This window comes from Panthera pardus, unplaced genomic scaffold (genome assembly GCF_024362965.1).
Source record: "Panthera pardus isolate Hobbes unplaced genomic scaffold, ASM2436296v1 HiC_scaffold_7, whole genome shotgun sequence".
Classification (NCBI taxonomy): Eukaryota; Metazoa; Chordata; class Mammalia; order Carnivora; family Felidae; genus Panthera; species Panthera pardus.
This window is the reverse complement of record NW_026527002.1, coordinates 63,485,663-63,505,025: the sequence shown is the minus strand read 5'-3', so window position 1 is coordinate 63,505,025 and position 19,363 is coordinate 63,485,663. Positions and strand designations below refer to the sequence as shown.

Below are 19,363 nucleotides of genomic sequence, written 5' to 3'. Positions count from 1 at the left end.
TAAAGATGTTCTATGACAATAATATTGAGTTCCCAGGAAAGTGTTATTACATAATTTTAAAAAACAAGTCAATTACTCATCTGTCTTGCTTATTTCAAAATAAATAATAATTAAGATGCAGAAATTAAGCATACTAAATTATTTTACATTTTAAACTCTAACTAACCTCTTAAACTGAGGGAATTTAGGTAGCAGAATAGAATTTCTTCCATCACATTTTCTTTTACAGGTCAGCTACTCAAGCCAGCCAGTCTCTAAAGATGCTCCCAACAAACTACTCCTGTTTACCTGCTGTGTAGTCTTTCCACAGTGAATCCAGGCTAACCCTATGAAATCAGTAAGGTACTATGGTAAAAGGGACAGTGAATGACTTCTAGGCTAGGTCAAAAAACCCTGAGGCTTCTTAGAACAACTGCTCTAAGAAAAGTTGGCAACCATGTAGGAAATCAGACTACCCTGAGACTAAAGTGTCGTGAGGAAGCTCACTGGCTATGAGAAAAGGGCCTGTGAAGAGAACGTCATCCTAACCCATCTCATCTGCTCCGTCATCCTAATCCAGGAGCCAAACATGTGGCTGAAGAAGCTGTCTTATACAACAAGCTGCACAAAGTCTTCAAGTGGATGGAGTCTCAGCTCTAAGTGGGACTTCAAAATAGAACCATCGGCTGTGCCCAGTCAACCCACAGGACTACAAAACATAATAATAAATAGGCATTTTGAAGCTAAATTTGGAGTGGTTTGTCATACAGGGATGGAGAATCGAAATGTAGAAAATGAAAAGAAAAAAAAAAGATGGGCAATAAAACAGACTAAGACTCTTGAGAGGAAGTAAAAATGAAATATAAATTGTAGAAAAATAATATGTGTGTAAAGTGGAAAACACTGAAAATTTCCTATTTAGCACTTAAGTCTGACCTACTAAATTTTACTAGGTAGAATGAAAAGGGGCTTAATTTAGAGTACAGACTCTAAATTGTTCAAATATGCTATTGTATGTTTGAAATAAAAGGTAAATTGAGAGCGAAATGGAGTTTGGGGAAAATAAGTTCATTAAAAACCACATAAGGTTTTTTTTTGTTTTAAAAAAAAAAATTTTTTTAACGTTTATTTATTTTTGAGACAGAGAGAGACAGAGCATGAAAGGGGGGAGGGGCAGAGAGAGAGGGAGATACAGAACCTAAAGCAGGCTCCAGGCTCCAAGCCATCAGCCCAGAGCCCGACGCGGGGCTCGAACTCACGGACCGTGAGATGGTGACCTGAGCCGAAGTCGGACGCTTAACCGACTGAGCCACGCAGGCGCCCCCTAAAAACCACATAAGGTTTAACTACATATACAAACAAACATAAAACGTTTTCCACCTGAAATCAACACTTACTCAGTTTGGCTTCTTCTGTCTTTGCTTTCATCTTTCCATGAATGAAACGGAGTGCAAATGAGCCATTGATCTGGTTGGCTGAGTGAATCAAGGTGGCTTTACATTTTCTCTTGCCAGCACCTTGTAACAGGAGGTAATAGCTGGAGCACTCACCTTTCACTTCAACATCTGGAACTAAGCAAAAACAACTATCTTGTGAAGTATGTGAAAATTCAGCATGCAACACCACAGAAGCATACATTTGACCCATAGGGTATAATGACTTTCTATGTTATTTGAAAACAAGCTGTTATGCAATACATTTCGGGTAGCACTTGTCCATTTAACTCAGAAAAATGAAAGCAGAGAATCGTAACAAAAAGGATGCAAAGCATAAACACTGTACTTTAAATTAAACTCTGTACTCATTCATTAGCTTTTGATATGGCCTACTAGAGTTCCATGGTGTGTTTCTTCTATGACCCCACTATAATGTATCAACTACTATTTCCAGCTTCTATTTCTTTAAAATGGAATAAACTGACCCCTGCGAGCACACACAATTCAGGTGGTGGGAGCAGAAGTGCACAGATACACTTCAGGGTAGCTTTTTGGTCCTTGCAGTGGGCATCCATAATGTATTTTACAGAGGGAATGGAGAGCATTCATTAATCTGGCCCGCCAGTTATGTGAAGGTCAGTTAAGACAGCTTCTTGTATATTTTAAAAACAAATCAAGTGAGGGTTATAGCGAAGGTCAAAGAAAAACTGCGAAGCCTTTGAGATTAAAAATAGAAGTAGAGTCCCTTTTTGTTGAAGATGGTGAATTAGAAATAAGCATTTATTTTCACCGTCTCCTGAAATTCCACAAAATGAGAATAAAGAGATTTTTTAAATAGCACAAATCTACAAGGACTAATATCTGATAGAAGAGACAACAACAACTGATTTTAAAAGCAGGAAGCAGATGAATAATTGGTAACAGACTACTGAGGAAGCTGAGAAAAGATAAACAGTGGAGAAAGCTTAGAAGCAACATAATTTATACCACAAACCCTGACAAGACTCTGGGATGATGGTCCCAGATGGCACTGGAAGCAACGTGAAGGTGAAACAGGAAAACAGGTCGAAGTCTGTGAGAAGCAGTTTGGCATCCTGACCACTCTGTATTCTATTGAGGCACATGATTGTCCTGTCCCCAGCCCAGAAGTCTAGTGGTTTACTCCCTGGAGAAAGTAACACAAGCTGCCTCTGGCCTGAGAGCTACTGGACAGAGAGTATAGTTAGAGTTAATTATCAGTGCATTAAGTAAGTACTTGTATACTGAATATTGAGACCTTTTACCCTTCTCTATCTACCTGACTTCTAGAATTTTGGAAGCTAGATAACAGAATTGAGCTTTCTTTTGGAAATATGGTCAGTCCTAGAGGAAAGACTAAAGAATGCCAATGTTGGTGTCAGCTAGGTTCCCCGTTGAGATCACCCTAAAATGAAGATCACAGTCAACAAGCTACAGCCATGCATCCAAATTTTCCCATTAGTTTTCTGGTACTATCTCTTAAATGTGAGCAGGCAGCCAAACATCATAGGACCTCAAGGAAAGTTGTTAGTATGAAAACCAGATGCCAAAATAAACAGAAAACAAGTGACTTGCAGGAAACAAAGAATATGCAGTAAAAAGAAATCATACACACACACACACACACACACACACACACACACACACACACACCCCTAAACCAAACATCCAATCAGGTCACTAGAATCCTCAGAATAGATACTGTATCCATTAAATAAGAACAGAAAATTGTAAGAACATTAAATAATATAGAGCTCGTGGAAATGAAAAATAAGAAAGCACAGACCTATATTTCACCTAAAAGGTTAGAAGAAAAAGTTCAGTGAATCTACAGAATGTAGAGTAAAAAGACAAAGAAATGGAAAATAGTAGAGGAAGAGAAAAAGAGACAGACACACAAACCAGGAGTAACATCTAAACAAGAGTAACAGAAGTGAGAAAAAAAAAAAAAAAAACAGAGGAAAGGAAATTATCAACAAAGTAATTTTAAGAACATTTTCCCCAGTAAAAAGACAAGCTTCCAGGCATGCTGAGAGCCCAAAAAAGAACAAAAACAGACCCACTAAAGTGCATCATCATGAAAATTCAGAAGACTAAGAACAAGTAGGTTCTACAAAATTCCAGTGAAAATATGGGCTTCCTATTAAAAAAAAAAAAAAATCAAGAATGAGAACAGCACTAGAATTCTAAACAACAGCACTAAAAGCTGGAACATAATGGAGCAATACCTTCAAAATTTCAGGAAGATTTTAGAAAATATGCTCCACCAAAATGGGGGAGAAAAGAAAGAAACAGGAAGATTAAAGGATCCAGGCACCAAAAAAGAAAGGCAAAAGAAATTTCTATGATGATGAAAAAATAGTCTTTTAAACCCAAAGCTATGGAACAAATCTAGAGAGTAAAACCAACTAATCTGGATTAGGCAGGTTATATAGATCTGGAAGAGATTTCTTACATATACATGATTGATGGGATACTTAATGTGCTCAAAGGTACTGAACTCAGTTTTACCACTGGAGGAAGGCTTTGTGACTGGATAGAAAAAAAGAATCATTGACTCTAGGTAAAACAGAATAATGCACAGGACAGGAAAATAAGATATATTACATGGCTCAACTGTGAAGAGTGATTACATACTCATAATAATTAAAACTATGAATATTAATTTACAATTACTGGGAGGATAGGGAAGTGAGAAGAATGTGAGCGTGTGGTAGGGGTGAAGAAACTTAGAGGAATCATACTTCCCTGTTTGAAAACTTACTACAAAGCTACAGTACAGAAGACACTGAGGCACTGGTATAAGGACAGACATACAGATTAACAGAATTCAGAGGCCAGAAATATACTCTCACATTTACAGTCAAATGATTTTTATTTATTTATTTTTGAGAGAGAGAGAGAGAGAGAGAGAGAGAGAGAGAAAGTGCGAGAGGGGGAGGGGCAGAGAGAGGGAGAGTCCCGAGCAGGCTCCACAATGTCAGTGCAGAGCCAGATGCAGGGCTGGAACCCACTAACTGAGATCCTAACCTGAGCCAAAGCTGGACGTTTAACCAACTGAGCCACCCAGGCAGGCGCCCATACAGTCAAATGATTTTCAACAAAGGTGCCAAAACAAGTTGAAGGAGAAGGAACAGTCTTTTCAACAAATGCTCTTGGAACACATGAACATCCAATATGCAAAAGAACAAAGTTGAACTCCTACCCATCCACCATTCAGTGGATTAATTAATATACAAAAAATTATACAAAAATTAACTCAAAATGGATCATAGATATACATTTAAGAGCTAAATTTTAAAACTCTTACCATAAAAAAAGGCATCAATCTTTACGACCTTGGATTAGGCAATGGTTTGTTAAATAAGAGACCCAAAGCACAAAAAACAAAAGAAAAAAAAATAAAAAGTTGAATTTCACCAAAATTAAGAACTTTTGTGCTTCAAAGTACATCATCAAGATAATGAAGAGTCAAGCCACTATGGACCTGGGGTAATAATGATATGTCAATGCAGGCTTGTCATTTGTAACAAATGTACAATTGGGGTGGAACATTGGAAACAGGGAGGTTACATGTTTGTGAGGACATGGGCTATATGGAAACTGTACTTTCTGCTTAATTTTGTGGAGTATTGAAAACTGCTCTAAAAAAATAAAGATTATTAATTTAAAAAAGAAGTACCCATATGGCAAGGCTGCTGTGAAGACGATTAAATGCGAGATGCTATGTGGAAAGTGCTTAGATCATTGACATATCCTAATTATTCAGTAAATATTACTAATTAATAAAAAAAAAGTCAATCTGCAGAATAGAAGAAAGTATTTGTAAATCATATATCTTATAAGGGATTTGTATCTAGAATATACACATAGCTCCACAACTACAATAATAAAAAGACAACTAACTCAATTAAAAACCGAGTAAAGGATCTGCATAGACATTCCTCCAAAGATATATACAAATGGCCAATAAGCACGTAAAGATGTTCAACGCCATTAACCAACAAGGTCCTGTAAATCAAAACCACAAAGAGATACCACTTTACCTCCCTTGGATGAATATAACAAAAAATATAGACAATACCAGGTATTGATAAGGATGCAGAGAAAATGGAACTCTTATAGACTGCTGGTGGGAATATAAAATGGTACAGCTACTTTAAAAGTTAGGCAACTCCTCAAAAGCTAAACATATAATTAACACAAACTCAGCAATTCCACTCTCAGGTTTATATCCAAAATAATTTTAAACATATGTGTTCACGCAAAAACATGTACACAAATATTCATGGCAGCATTATTTACAACAGCTCAAAAGAATCAACAGCTAAAGTGTCCGTCAACTGATGTGTGAATAAATAATGAGTGATGCATCCAAATGACAGAGTAGTATTCAGCAATAAAAGGGAATGAAGTATTGGTATGAAGTACAACAAAGATAAACCTTAAAAATATTATGCGATATGTGTGTACACACACACACACACACACACAGGAAAAAGAAATTTGTGTAATTAAAAAAATTTTTTTTAGGTTTTATTTGTTTTGTGAGAGAGTGAGAGAGAGCTTGAGCAGGGGAGGGGCAGAGAGAAAGAAAGAGAGATTCCCAAGCAGGCTCTGTGATGTCAGCACGGAGCCCGACATGGGGCTCCACCTCACGACTCATGAGACCATGACCTGAGACGAAATCAGTAATTGGATGCTTAACCAACTGAGCCACCCATGTGCTCCAAAACTACTGTAATTTTATTACAACAGTTCATTTCACAGATGAACATACTGTGGCTTAAAGCTTATCCTCCGAAACATGCAGGAAGTACAAAAATAAATTTATGCAATTAGTGTGCAACACAGACATTAATACCGTTCATAAACATCAATTTTAGAAAAGAAATTTAAATAAAGGTTATTAGAAAGATAAAACACTTGTTACCAGTTGCATTTGAAACTAAGATTTGCCAAGAGTTATAGTGACTTTTTTTTTATAGTGACTTTTAATTCATTTACCAACTCAGCACTTTGCCAATTCAAGTTATGTGTATCTCTTCAACCCATGACATCCTTTCCACATTGATTGTAAATTCCATCACCTTTATTAGCATTTTAATCATGGAGGCCTGTAATTACAACAATCTTATTTTCCTCAAAAGAAAAATATTTATTTTAAAGAACTCCCCTGACCATGATTATGCAGTCATTTAAAAAATGTTGTTCCAGATTTGGTAGGTGTTAATTGAAGGCTTATTAAATAACTTTTATGTAAAGACCACAGAGAGTAACAGATTTACAATTAGCTTTGTTATTCAATTCCCATAGCTCTTCCTAAAGAAATAAGGGGAAATGATTACAACAGAAAATTTCTGTTTCATCAGTTATTTTTACACTATTAACTCTGAAGAGATTGATTGGCTTGCATGCCCTCTCTCCACCAAAACAAACATCCATTTTGGATCTATTATACAGGGAAAATGAAAGAGGCCAAAACTACAAGTGCCCTTTAATTGTATCAAAGTTTACAGGTAACATACACACTTTAACGAAGAGATATATTGATTTCTTTAGCAAACAAAATTCCAGTAAAATAAAAATCAAGTCATATTTTGTATCAATAAGTTTCTCAGTGGTTCTTAAAATCCTGTAAACAGTTTAACAGGGGCGCCTGAGTGGCTCAGTGGGTTAAGCATCCAACTTCAGCTCAGGTCATGATCTCACAGTTTGTGGGTTTGAGCCCCGCATTAGGCTCTGCTGCCGGCTGGGAGCCTGCTTCTTTCTGTGTCTCCCTCTCTCTGTCTGCCCCTCCACCACTCATGCTCTGTCTCTCTCTCTCTCTCAAAAATAAATAAACATTAAAAAAATTAAAAATAAATAAAAATAAAACAATAAAACAGTTTAACAATATAAAATACAAAATCATATGAATGTAAAGAGGAAATAATATTCCACTTGATATAATAAAAAATATCTCAGGATGATTAGGGTAGTAAGATATTCTGGTTAAGTAAATCTTCTAACTTAATGACAAGTATATATATATATATATATATATATATATATGTATATACACACATGTATATGTATACACATATGTATATATACATATATACACACACACACATATATATGTGTATATATATGTATATATGTGTGTATATATGTATATATATAAGAAAAATAAAATACCCATTATATGATAATCACACTAAAAATTAAACAATAAAATAAAAATCTAGTCTTCAACAGGCATTTTGCAAGGCTACACACTTTCCAACAGAGATATCATTGTTCAAACAATTCTAAAGCCTAAAATAGTGTTTCTCCCCTCCACAGCACTTTTTTTTTTTTTTTGCCTCAGAGGATCTGAAGGACTTTCTCTTTAGCAACAGTCGGTTCTCTAGCCTAGGGCTGAGAAGAACACATCTAGGGCAGAAGTTCTTAATACTGGATGCACTTGAAACACTTGGGTGCTTTAATAATTTTTTTTAATGTTTATTTATTTTGAGAGGGAGGGAGAGGGAGAGAGAGAGAGAGAGAGAGAAAAAACAAGTGGGGGATGGGCAGAGAGAGAGGGAGACACAGAATCCGAAGCAGGCTCCAGGCTCTGCGCTATCAGCCCAGACCCTGACGCAGGGCTCGAACCCAGAAGAGGTGAGATTATGCACTGAGTCGAAGTTGGACACCTAACCGACTGAGCCATTGGGTGCTATTACAAACTACTGGGGTCCTGGCCTGGTCTCTTCCCCAGAGATTTGTATTTAATTGTTCTCAGGTAGGGCCCCATTTGGCTTTCTTCCTTTTTTGACTTTCTTTCCTTCCTTCCTTCCTTCTCTCTGTCACAAAAAGGTATATGTGAGGTATAATTTACACATATTTATATACATATATCAGAGTATAAATGTGATTAACTTAAGAATTATACAATTATGCATCCATCACTAGAATCCAGTTTGAGAAAACTTCCATTATCTCTCTGCAGTCAATCTCCTCTCCTATTCCTGGCCTCAGGCAACCACTGATCTGCTTTCTAGTCCTTTAGCTTTTTATAGAAATTCCATATAAATGAAATCATGTAATGAATAGTCTTTTAAATTTGGCTTTATAAACATACCATATTTAGGTACACCCAAAACTTCTCATGCCTCAATATGTTGAGCAGTATTCCACTGTATGGACAAAACAAACTGTGTTTATCCATTCACTGGCTGATGGATGTTTGCACAGTTTCCAATTCTTAGCTGCTATAAATATGGCTTTTATTAACAGTTCCTTGCAAGTGTTTGTGTAGACATATGTTCCCATTTCTCCTGGATAAATACCTAGGAATGGAAATACTGGGTTGCAGTGAAGTGTAAGTCTAACTGCCCAACTGTTTTCCAGAGTATCTATGCCGTTTTATACTAATACCACCAATGCGTGAGATTTAGTTTCTTCACATTCTCATCAACATTTGATAGTCACTGTTTTTCTTTTTTAAGTTTTTATTTATATATCCGGAGTGAGAGAGAGTAGGGGAGAGTGGCTCACAAACTGAGCTGTGAGGTCATGACCTGAGCCGAAGTTGGACGCTCAACTGACAGCCACCCAGGCACCCCTGATAGTCACTATTTTAATAACAGCCATTCTAGTAAGTATATTAAAACACTGTGGTTTTAATTTGCATTTCCCAAAAGACTAATGATGTTGAGCATCTTTTGCGTGGTTGATTAGCTATTCATGTATCTTTAATGAAATGTCTATTGAAGTCTCTTACCTACTTATTAATTGGGTTGTCTCCTTACTATTGAGTTGTAAGGATTTTTTTATATATATTTCTCCATTGTTAGACATGACTGGAAATGTTTTCTCTTAGTAGCCTTTAAAATTTTTTTCTAGTGTTCTCAAAAAGTGGCCATTTTTAAATCTGGTGAATTTATAGATTTGTTTTCTTTTTATAGATCTTAAAAATTTTTTTTTAATGTTTATTTTTGACAGAGAGAGAGAGACAGAGCATGAGTGGGGGAGGGGCAGAGAGAGAGGGAGACACAGAATCCGAAGCAGGATCCAGGCTCTGAGCTGTCAGCAGAGAGCCCAACGCGGGGCTCGAACTCACAGACCGTGAGATCATGACCTGAGCTGAAGTTGGACGCTCAACCAACTGAGCCACCCAGGCGCCCCTTTATAGATCATCTTTTTGGTAAATATATTTTCTTACAGAGGTGTTATAGTTTTAGTGCTTACATTAGGTATATAATTAAGTATATAATCTATATTGAATTAATTTGTATTAAATTTTATATAATTTTTGTATAATCCATATTTTACATATGGATATCCAGTTCTTCCAGCACTGTGTTAAAGAGACTATCTTTTCTATTGGCATCTTGTCTCTATTTTGTTCCACCGATACATGTATATTCTTAATCTAACACTACATTGTCTTGAATACTGTGGCCTTATAGTTGTGAAGTTGTGAATCAGATAGTGTAAGTTCTCAAAAGTTGTTTTGCCTTTTCAAAATTGTTTTGGCCATTCCAGGGCCTTTACAATCCCATATAAATTCAGTATCAGTTTGTCAATTTCTATGAAAAGTCCTCTTGGGATTTTGTTAGAGACGGAATTAAATCTATGAGTCAATTTGGAGGTAAGTGCCATCTTAATAGTACTGAGTGTTCCGATCTACAAACATGGTGTATCTCTCCATTTACTTATATTGTCTTTAATTACTCTCAGTAAGTTTTATAGTTCTCCGTGTATAGGTCTTGCACTTCTTTTGTTAGATGGGAGTCCTCGGTATTTTATTCACTGACTTTTGGTCTAGTTCCTAATTCTCTTCTTCTACTTAACTTGGATTTAGTCTTCTAGCTTCTTGAGATTGTAATTTGATTACTGATTTTAGGTATTTCTTCCATGATAAGATAAGCATTTACAATCCTCTTAGTACTGCCTTAACTGCTTTCCATAAATTTTATGTGTTTTGATTTTATTTATAGTTAAAAACCTTTTCTAATTTCCCCTTTGATTTCTTCTTTGACCTGTGGGTTATTTAGAAAGTTATTTAACCTGTGGGTTATTTAATCTCCAAATATTTAAAGTATTCCTCACATCTGTGCTGTTGACTTCTAACTTAATTTTACTGTAACTGAAGAACATACTGAGTGTTATTTCTACCCTTTTAAATTTATTAGGCTCATTTAATGGCCTAACCCATATATGGTCTATCCTGAAGAATGTTCCATATGCACTTGAAGAGAACAAGTAGGCTAGTGAATGGTATATTCAATAAAAGTTAGTCAAGATGGTTGATAGTGTTCACTACTGAATTCCTACCACCTAGAATAATGCCCTGAACCCAAAAGGCACATAATAAATTAGTTGCTGATTGAAAGATTACTTTGTCTTCGCCACTGAAGTCTCTTTCAAAATCTTTAACTGCATCCTTCACCTTTTCTCAAGACAGAAATTATTTATAGATCAGTTACATGGTGTCATTTTAACCTTACTAGTTTCAGCTCACTATTTTGAAACATATTTATCACATGGATTTGAGAATCAAGAAGGCACATGCTTCATGAATCCAAAAACATTTAATAAGTCATTATTAATCTAGTCCCTTAAAAATATTTCTATTAGAGGGGCACCTGGGTGGCTCAGTCTGTTAAGCAACTGACCTCGGCTAAGGTCATGATCTTGCGGTTTGTGAGTTTGAGCCCGCTGTGCTGGCAACTCAGAGTCTAGAGCCTGCTTCGGATTCTGTGTCTCCCTCTCTCTCTCTCTGCCCCTCCCCTGCTTGCGCTCTTTCTCAAAAAATGAATTAACATTAAAAAAATTACAAAAATATTTTTATTAGAAGATTTGTCTGTCAGCAATAACCTCTTTTGAAGAGTACCTTTAAAAGTACCTTTCAGGGGCGCCTGGGTGGCGCAGTCGGTTAAGCGTCCGACTTCAGCCAGGTCATGATCTCGCGGTCCGTGAGTTCGAGCCCCGCGTCGGGCTCTGGGCTGATGGCTCGGAGCCTGGAGCCTATTTCCGATTCTGTGTTTCCCTCTCTCTCTGCCCCTCCCCCGTTCATGCTCTGTCTCTCTCTGTCCCAAAAATAAATAAAAAACGTTGAAAAAAAAAAAAAAAAGTACCTTTCAAAAGAATTCCAATTTAAAAAAATGAGGCCACAATAGAACTCAAGACTGTAAACTTATGGATGGTCTGTAGATATATTCAGACTTTGGTGAAAATTCTGATTTCACTCTGTGATATTAGACAAGTTTCTTGATTTTCCTACACTTTAGCTTATTCATTTGTAATGTACAGTTAGGCAATGATCAACATCCAATTCTTTGACAGTTTCATAAAACTTCTCTGCGAACATATGGTAAGCCAGGCACTTTTCATTATACACCTGGCTTTTCAATACAAGTTTTAAATACAGAACATTCAGAGTAACTGGGTTTAGCTCAGTTGTATTTGTTCACATAGTTCTTTTGCATTTTTCCTAGTATCGTAATACTTTCTGGGTATTTCACTAAAAATCACTTTTAAAAATCATTCTTTGGCTACACTTAATTTAAGCATAATTCAAATGGGACATTGTTTTCCTATTTTAGGTCAAACCATATGAAACTCCTGATACTTAACAATTTTTTGATATACAAAGACAGCAATACCAAATGGTTCAAACTAATACATATGTATGTATTTTATTTCATCAGAGATGATTTGTTAAGCCTAAGGAACTGATAAAAACTGGGGCACAAATTTTGATTCACTGCATGGATGGAATCCATTCAAAGTCTTCTTTATTTTTCCAGACAAATTACTACTACCTGGAAATATATTATATATTTCACGTATTATTTAAAAGATACTTTTGAGTACCTAATAAGTATCAGGCACTCTTCCAGGCACTGAAAATAAAGCAATGAATAAAAGTAAAAAATTCCATCTTGTCTCCTCTCACTTCGAGTGAGAGAAAAAGACACACACTTACTATATTAGATAGTGATAAGTACTAAGGAGAAAAAATAAAGCTGGGGAAATGGATATAATGTCAGGTGAAGAGTGTACGTGCAATTTTAGGTGGGATGGCAAATTAGGTCCTGAATGAGAAAATGACTGGACTAAAGGACCCTCAAAACTGAGAGACCTAGCCATATAGGTATCAGGGGTAAAATCTAAACTTGTTACCTCCACTGTCATAAGCTCCCTGAGGACAGGGACTTTGTTCTAAATTATTTTACTGCCAGTCCAGCATGTGTAATGGTGCCTATTGTATTGTGGACACTCAATAGAATATCTGCTGAAAAGCTAGTTAATGCAAAACTTGTATTTATATTTATATAAACAAATACATATAAGTGCTTAAACACACACACTCCAAATTGTTTTTACCACAACTGATAACCAATAGCCTTTCCACATCTGTTTTCATGTACTATCTCTTGTGGATTATTCATAGTTGGTTGCCACTGAATGTAGTTATAATTAAGACTTATAATAACTTCTCAATATCTATTTTCTGTTACAGTTTAAATTCTAGGAGACTAGGAGTCAAGTCTGTCTTGCTCATCACCAATCTCCAGATTACACCCTGCCTGATACATAATATTCTATCAATCTTCAAAAAAGGAATGAATGAATAAATGAATAACAAAGGTCATAAAGGATTAAAATCAGAGAATAACTTAAGGAAACAGTATAAAGTTTAGCTTAGAGGACAGGGGACATGCCTGGCAACAGCAGAGAACAGCTGGGCATAATGCAATAAGTTCTGGTGAAACAGAACATTGGCTTAAGAGGCTGATCTGTTAGTTGATATATTATTTGGAATAGTGAGAGGGGCTACTGGGATATGAATGGCATATGATGTTTTCCTAAGTAAGAGCTATTAAAACTTTCCACTAGCCAAAACTTGGCTCCTCTTTTATTACAAAAGGAGTTCTGTCAATGAGATAATTTCTCCTACAGAAAGGGTTATGGGTAGAATAGAACTTAATAATCAACTATTCAATTTGACTGTTTGTACTTCTAAGGTAAAAAAAATACTGCAGAGTATCAGCTTAATCAGCACTTATTGATATAGCTTAATCAGTAATCGACAATCTGGCCTTGAAGACTGCCATGTGATATATGTTTTATTATTCAGAAGTTATCAATATTGATCTCTAAATTTCAAAAGATGATTAACTTTAAAGAAATCAGATCAAGTCACATGATAAGGTATTTCCTTAAAGTTGCAATAAAAATCATGAAAAACCCACTTAAGAATAAATTCTAAATCAATAAATTACCTTAGAAAAAGTTACAAAGAAAAAATAAATAATGGGTTGCGCAGAATATACTCAAGTTTAGTTAGGGTATATTAATATCCAACTCATACTAATAAGCCTTTAAACATATGCAATGTTGCGAAATGGGTAAATATCATCCTACGATTTCAAATGAATAAGTGAAATTGATTTTACTGCCACCAATAGGCAAAATCTATTTCTGATTTTGTTTTAGCATCTGAAAAAATCACCACGTATACATATCTATTCTCTGTGAGGAGTTGAGAAGGGTCAAATCTACACTTCTTTATGTGCTAGTACAGTGCAGCAAACTATATTAACAATGTCTCTTCCTCCAGGAAGTCTTTCTGATTCCTACGACTATGTTGTCATACACTCTGGACATATCCTCCACTTCACCTTCACACTGTTGACTAAACAGATTTATAATGATTTTTCAAAGTGCCTTCATCACTTGACTATAAATTTCATGAAGAAAAGGGCCATGCAACTATTTCCTCAAGTGTTAAGGGCCCAGTTTGACTCCCTTTATTTCCCACACTGGTATCATGCAATAAATGGTACTTTCATGTTGACATTAATGATTATAGCTCTCTAGGGTCTTCCAACTACCATTTACTAAATCTCTTCCCAACTCTTCTTCTACTTTTACCTTAATTTCAGGTATTTCTAAAGATCCTAGCCTACGCTCTCTTCTCTAGTCATGCTGTCTATGTGGTTTTGTTCAATCCCTCCTACGGCTACAACTATTACCTGTACCTAGCCATGGTAGGCTTTTACACTGGAGGCTTTTCAGTATTCATACCCTTGTCTAGTTACCTCCCTTTTGAATTTAGGCCATTCTTGGGAGAAGCTTTAAATAAAAGAATACAGCAGAAGTGACACTGAGCCAGTTCTGGACTAAACATTAAGAGTCCCGGCAGCTTTGATTTTTGTATGTTTTGTTGGAGTCTTGGGCCACCACATAAAAATTCTTGCTAACCTGCTACAGAGATCACATAAAGAAACCGTGGAGCAAGGAAAAGGCTCTGAGACTACATGGAGAAAGATAGCTGTCCCTGCATCCCAGGCTAAGCCCAACTTCTGAACAAGCCACAAGCTCAGTGCGGCCACATCGATGGCCACCAGTGAAACCAATAGAAGAACCACTTGGATGAACCTAGTTCAAATTGCAGAACTATGAGTAATAAAAGCATTTGCTCTTTGAAGCCACTTAGTTTTAGGCTGGTATGTTATAAAATAGATAAAACAGCTAGTAAATTCAAAATCTAATCTCTAGCCCTGACCACTCTCTAGAGATAACAGACCTAATTTCAAACTCTAAATTTAAATTTCCATATAGATATCAACTGCATTTCAAATTCAACATTTGCTCAAATGGATTTCAGTATCTCACCTATTTCCTATCTAATACTGTGTAGGCTGCTGATTGCAAGTTTGGATTCCTCAGGATTCTTTGGCTCTGGAGTATCTCTAGAGATTTCTTCTAGAACAACCCAGATGGATATGTTCCAATTCCATTTTTTAGTCCCATCATATCATGGGTCACAAAAACTAACTGTAACCTCAAAAATAATTTAACCAAATTATTGTCCAAAAAAAAAAAAAAAAAAACACCTACATATGAGCAAAGTACAAAGAGACACTCTTTATCTATATGACTTTGGGCAAGTAACTAACATTTTGAACCACAATTACCTCATGAAATACAAGAGTTTGGATATAAATGATCTGATTTTACAACAGAAATTAAGATTTCATTTTTATAATGACATTTTGAATGTAGTAAATTACTAGAGGCAACACAGTGCAGTGGTTAAGAGCACAGAGCCTGGGTTCAAATCCTTAGAGAAGTTACAGAGCTATTACTGTCAGAACCAGGATTTGAACCAAGATTCTGCCAATTAATAGCTCTGTAACTTTTCCAAGCCTCAATTTCCTAATCTGTTAAATGGATATAAAAATAAGTTTATAGGGCTATTATAAGAATTAAATGAGCCAATATTTCTAAAATACATAGAATACTGTAGAACATATAATTTTTAAATACTTCTGGTTTCTTCAGAAAACTGTAATCACACGTTTGTTTTTTTAATGTACCATATAATAGATTAATCACTTTATTTTCATAAATGTCATTCCTGAAATGTCTCTAAGATACCAACATTCAATATAATTGGTTTCTACTTAACCAAAATTCCTGCCTTTAGATCACTGATATTTTTTTTAATAAGGTAGTATATACTTTGTGATACAGTAGATTATTAGATATAATAAGAAATCTTAAATGATGTGGGTTTGTCTTAATCAGGAGTAATAAATATTATTTTCTCATAAAGAATGTTATATCCATTTCATAAAACAACTTAAAAAAAGATTTACTACTTACCACTGATTGTCTTAGGCTTTTTAGCTATATATTCTCTCCATTTTCTTGAACTGAGTTGGCTGGGAGGTGGAATAAGTATGTTACTAATAGTACATGGCAATACAAAAAGAGCACCAACCTGGATAAAACATAACATATTATTAGTGCCTGCACAATGACATTAATTCTTAAATAGTGTCATCTGATAAATTTCCACTCTAATTTCACCGATATAGCATGTACTCTGTAATGCTCTCTCACAACAACTCCACTAAAAAAACTAGAAAAACAAAAACAATGCCCAAACTGTATTTAAAAAAAAGTCAAAAACCAGACAAAGGTAGTCAAACATAGGCTCCCTTTTCCACTCAGTTATATATCTCTGAAACCTCGTTATTCACAATATTTGCTTCAAGTTCAGGTTGTCGTGTCATTTCTTTGTGTATCTGCAAACCAGTGAGAGGCTGGTAATTGAATTCTATCATCAAAAGATTTTTGTCATACTTGGCCATAATTTTACAACCTTTTGGCTGGATGGATTATTGTTCTGGTTTCAAAATTACAATATATCTGTAGGTAATTTCAAAACTTTTGTTCCGAGAAATCAGAAATTTAATGCTAATAAGGTATAAAATGCAAAGAAACCCCGAATCATATGCCAGAAAACATAGAGCAGCTTCTGTCTGATTTATGAGAAAACTCAGCTTATTCATCTTTGTATTCCCAGGGCTGAGCATACAGATGTTTATTAAATATTTGTTCCCCCCGAACCAACTTGTTATATTTAGGTAAATTCTCAATTTGATTAAGTACTGAATAAAACAAACTGCAACTCTGAAAGCTACATTTTGCCCATTATTCTAGAAATATAAGCTACAACAATCAGTATATCCCAATAAATATGTTTTGTTTTGTTTTGTTTTGAACGCTGGGGAAATCTAAGCAAGACATTTGCCATAGATCTCAAATCTAATGACAAGTCACTTTTAACTGTCCTTTGTAGATGGATGAATCAGATGACATGTGATACTAAGTGAATACTTTTATGTATTAGTTTCTTTACTATTTATTATCTTTAGTTATGTATTCTTAGATATACAAATAAGTATATTAGGAGCAATTAAGAGAGAAAAAATTAAATGTTTACTTTTGTTATTACAGACAAATCTTTTTTTATTCTAAGTCAAATGTATTTCACATAATTAAGTATTAGACACTAAAAATGAAAATATTGCCAATAGAAAATAATCATTAAGTATAAAAGATGTATATTTAACTTTTGAAACACTAAATCCTAGTTCTTCATACTTACATAAATAAATAAGATTAGATAGCCCAAAACTGGCCCAAAAGATAGACAAAGCTGTAACTTGAGTATGCTAGAGCAAAGCCCAGTTAACACCTTCATTATTTAATATTATAGTTATAGCTTAATAAATTAGAGATGTTAAATGTGTTTCAATGCACAACTTAAATACCGTATTATTTATTTTATATTATTATATGTCCCACCCAGCCAAAGTAGCCCTATGTTTGAAACAGCTTATTCTTGAATACACATTCATTACAAATATGAAAAATATTTCTAAATCCCATAAACTATAATTTGCTACAAAATATATGTATGTCAATTGCTTATACTGTGTCCATAACAAACCTGGATTCTGATAACCCATTCTCACCCATGCACCAATCATTAGATACGCTCTGAGACCCGAGGATGGTGCTTCTAGGTTATCATTCTATCTCCAGAATTTAAAAACCAAATAACATTTCAAACCTGTGTTTCAAAACCATGATTCAGTCTTTTCAGTAGGCATCCCCTGAACAAACAGGCACTATGGCAATCCTGTTTTTAACCTTGCAAATTCTCCTCTTAAAAAAAAGATTTCCTGCCTATGTGATTAGTAGATATCATGGTTCCCTAACAATCCTCGTATCTTTTACTAATCTAATAACATTAGCTTTACTATAAAAGGTTTTTATTTTTATTCTGGAGCTAATCTAACATTTTTTTTTTCTTTAAGTCAGAAGTTGACTTAAGATCATATAAATCACTATGTGGTGCCTGAGTGGCTTGGTTAAGTGTCCGACTCTTGGTTTCAGCTCAGGCCATGATCTCAAGGCTTCATGGGTTCGAGTCCCACATCAGGCTCTGCGCTGGCAGTGCGGAACCTGCTTAGGATCCTCTCTCTCTCCCTCTCTCTCTCTGACCCTCCCACCTTGTGCTGTCTTGGTCTCTCTCAAAATAAATAAATAAACTTAAAAAATTTAAAGATCATAAAAATCACTAGAATTTAAGTACGATGAATGCTTCCTAAGGAGGGGCTTTGTCCATTTTATTCTCTCCAGTACCTGAAACAAGCAGCCGGCACACAGCAGGCAGTCTCTCCCCAGCCCCCACATGCAAATTGTTGAATAAACAAATGAAAACCAAGCTACGAAGCAAAAGAATTATTTCAAAGAATGAGCATGCAAATGAAAACTAATTTTTTCAAAAATGTAAAAGACCCAATATAAAAGGAAAATACAGTGCTTCACATTTAGAGGTATGTTAGCTAAATTATGTTTCAAAAAAATATCCCTTTTGCTGCATTAAAGTAGGAACATATATACAAAGTTCCATCATTTATTTGTCCCTTACTGATAAAGAATAATTCACAGTCGTTGTCCAAGAAGCAATAAAAATGACAATCTAATATACCAAATTTAGAAAATTGAAAACACGATATAAATATCAATAGTTTCTTTTGCTTCTAGTATTAGTGTTGTCTATCTTCAATAACTTGATGGATTAAGGATTATTTTATACCTGTGTTAAATTACAGGTCTGTGTCTGATCTTGACTTGAAAAATTATCTATAAAACTAATTCCTAAAAGTTTCATCTTATCTTCAAAACATCTAGAGGGTATTTGGTGCTTTATATCCTTTTCAGGAAAATATTTCATATATGCCTATCTTTTGGGCCAGATAAACATCAAAGACCATAAAAATTGGGGCGCCTAGGTGGCTCAGTCGGTTAAGTGTCCGACTTCAGCTCAGGTCATGATCTCGCGGTCTGTGGATTCGAGCTGTGTTGACAGCTCAGAGCCTGGAGCCTGTTTCCGATTCTGTGTCTCCCTCTCTCTGCCCCTCCCCCACTCACATCTCTGTCTCTCAAAAAGTAAATAAACTTTAAAAATTTTTTTTTTAAAAAGACATAAAAATTAGCAACCATCATTTATGTCATACTTCACAGCTTATAAAATATCTTCCAATTTGGTTTTCATTACAACTTTTGAAATAGGTAAAACAGGGATTATT

The 19,363-nt window shown here is 35.2% G+C and overlaps 1 protein-coding gene across 3 annotated transcripts in view; it reads right to left on the bottom strand.

The window, feature by feature from the left end:
- Nucleotides 1-19,363, bottom strand: part of MTBP (MDM2 binding protein) — an 89,916-nt gene that overhangs the window by 46,804 nt on the left and 23,749 nt on the right. For all 3 annotated transcript variants that reach the window (XM_019459939.2, XM_019459940.2, XM_019459938.2), the window contains exons 11-12: nucleotides 16,080-16,197; nucleotides 1,377-1,550 (exon numbers count right to left, since the gene is read on the bottom strand). In XM_019459939.2, the coding sequence (XP_019315484.2) occupies nucleotides 1,377-1,550; nucleotides 16,080-16,197 (292 nt within the window). The remainder of the gene's footprint in view (nucleotides 1-1,376; nucleotides 1,551-16,079; nucleotides 16,198-19,363) is intronic.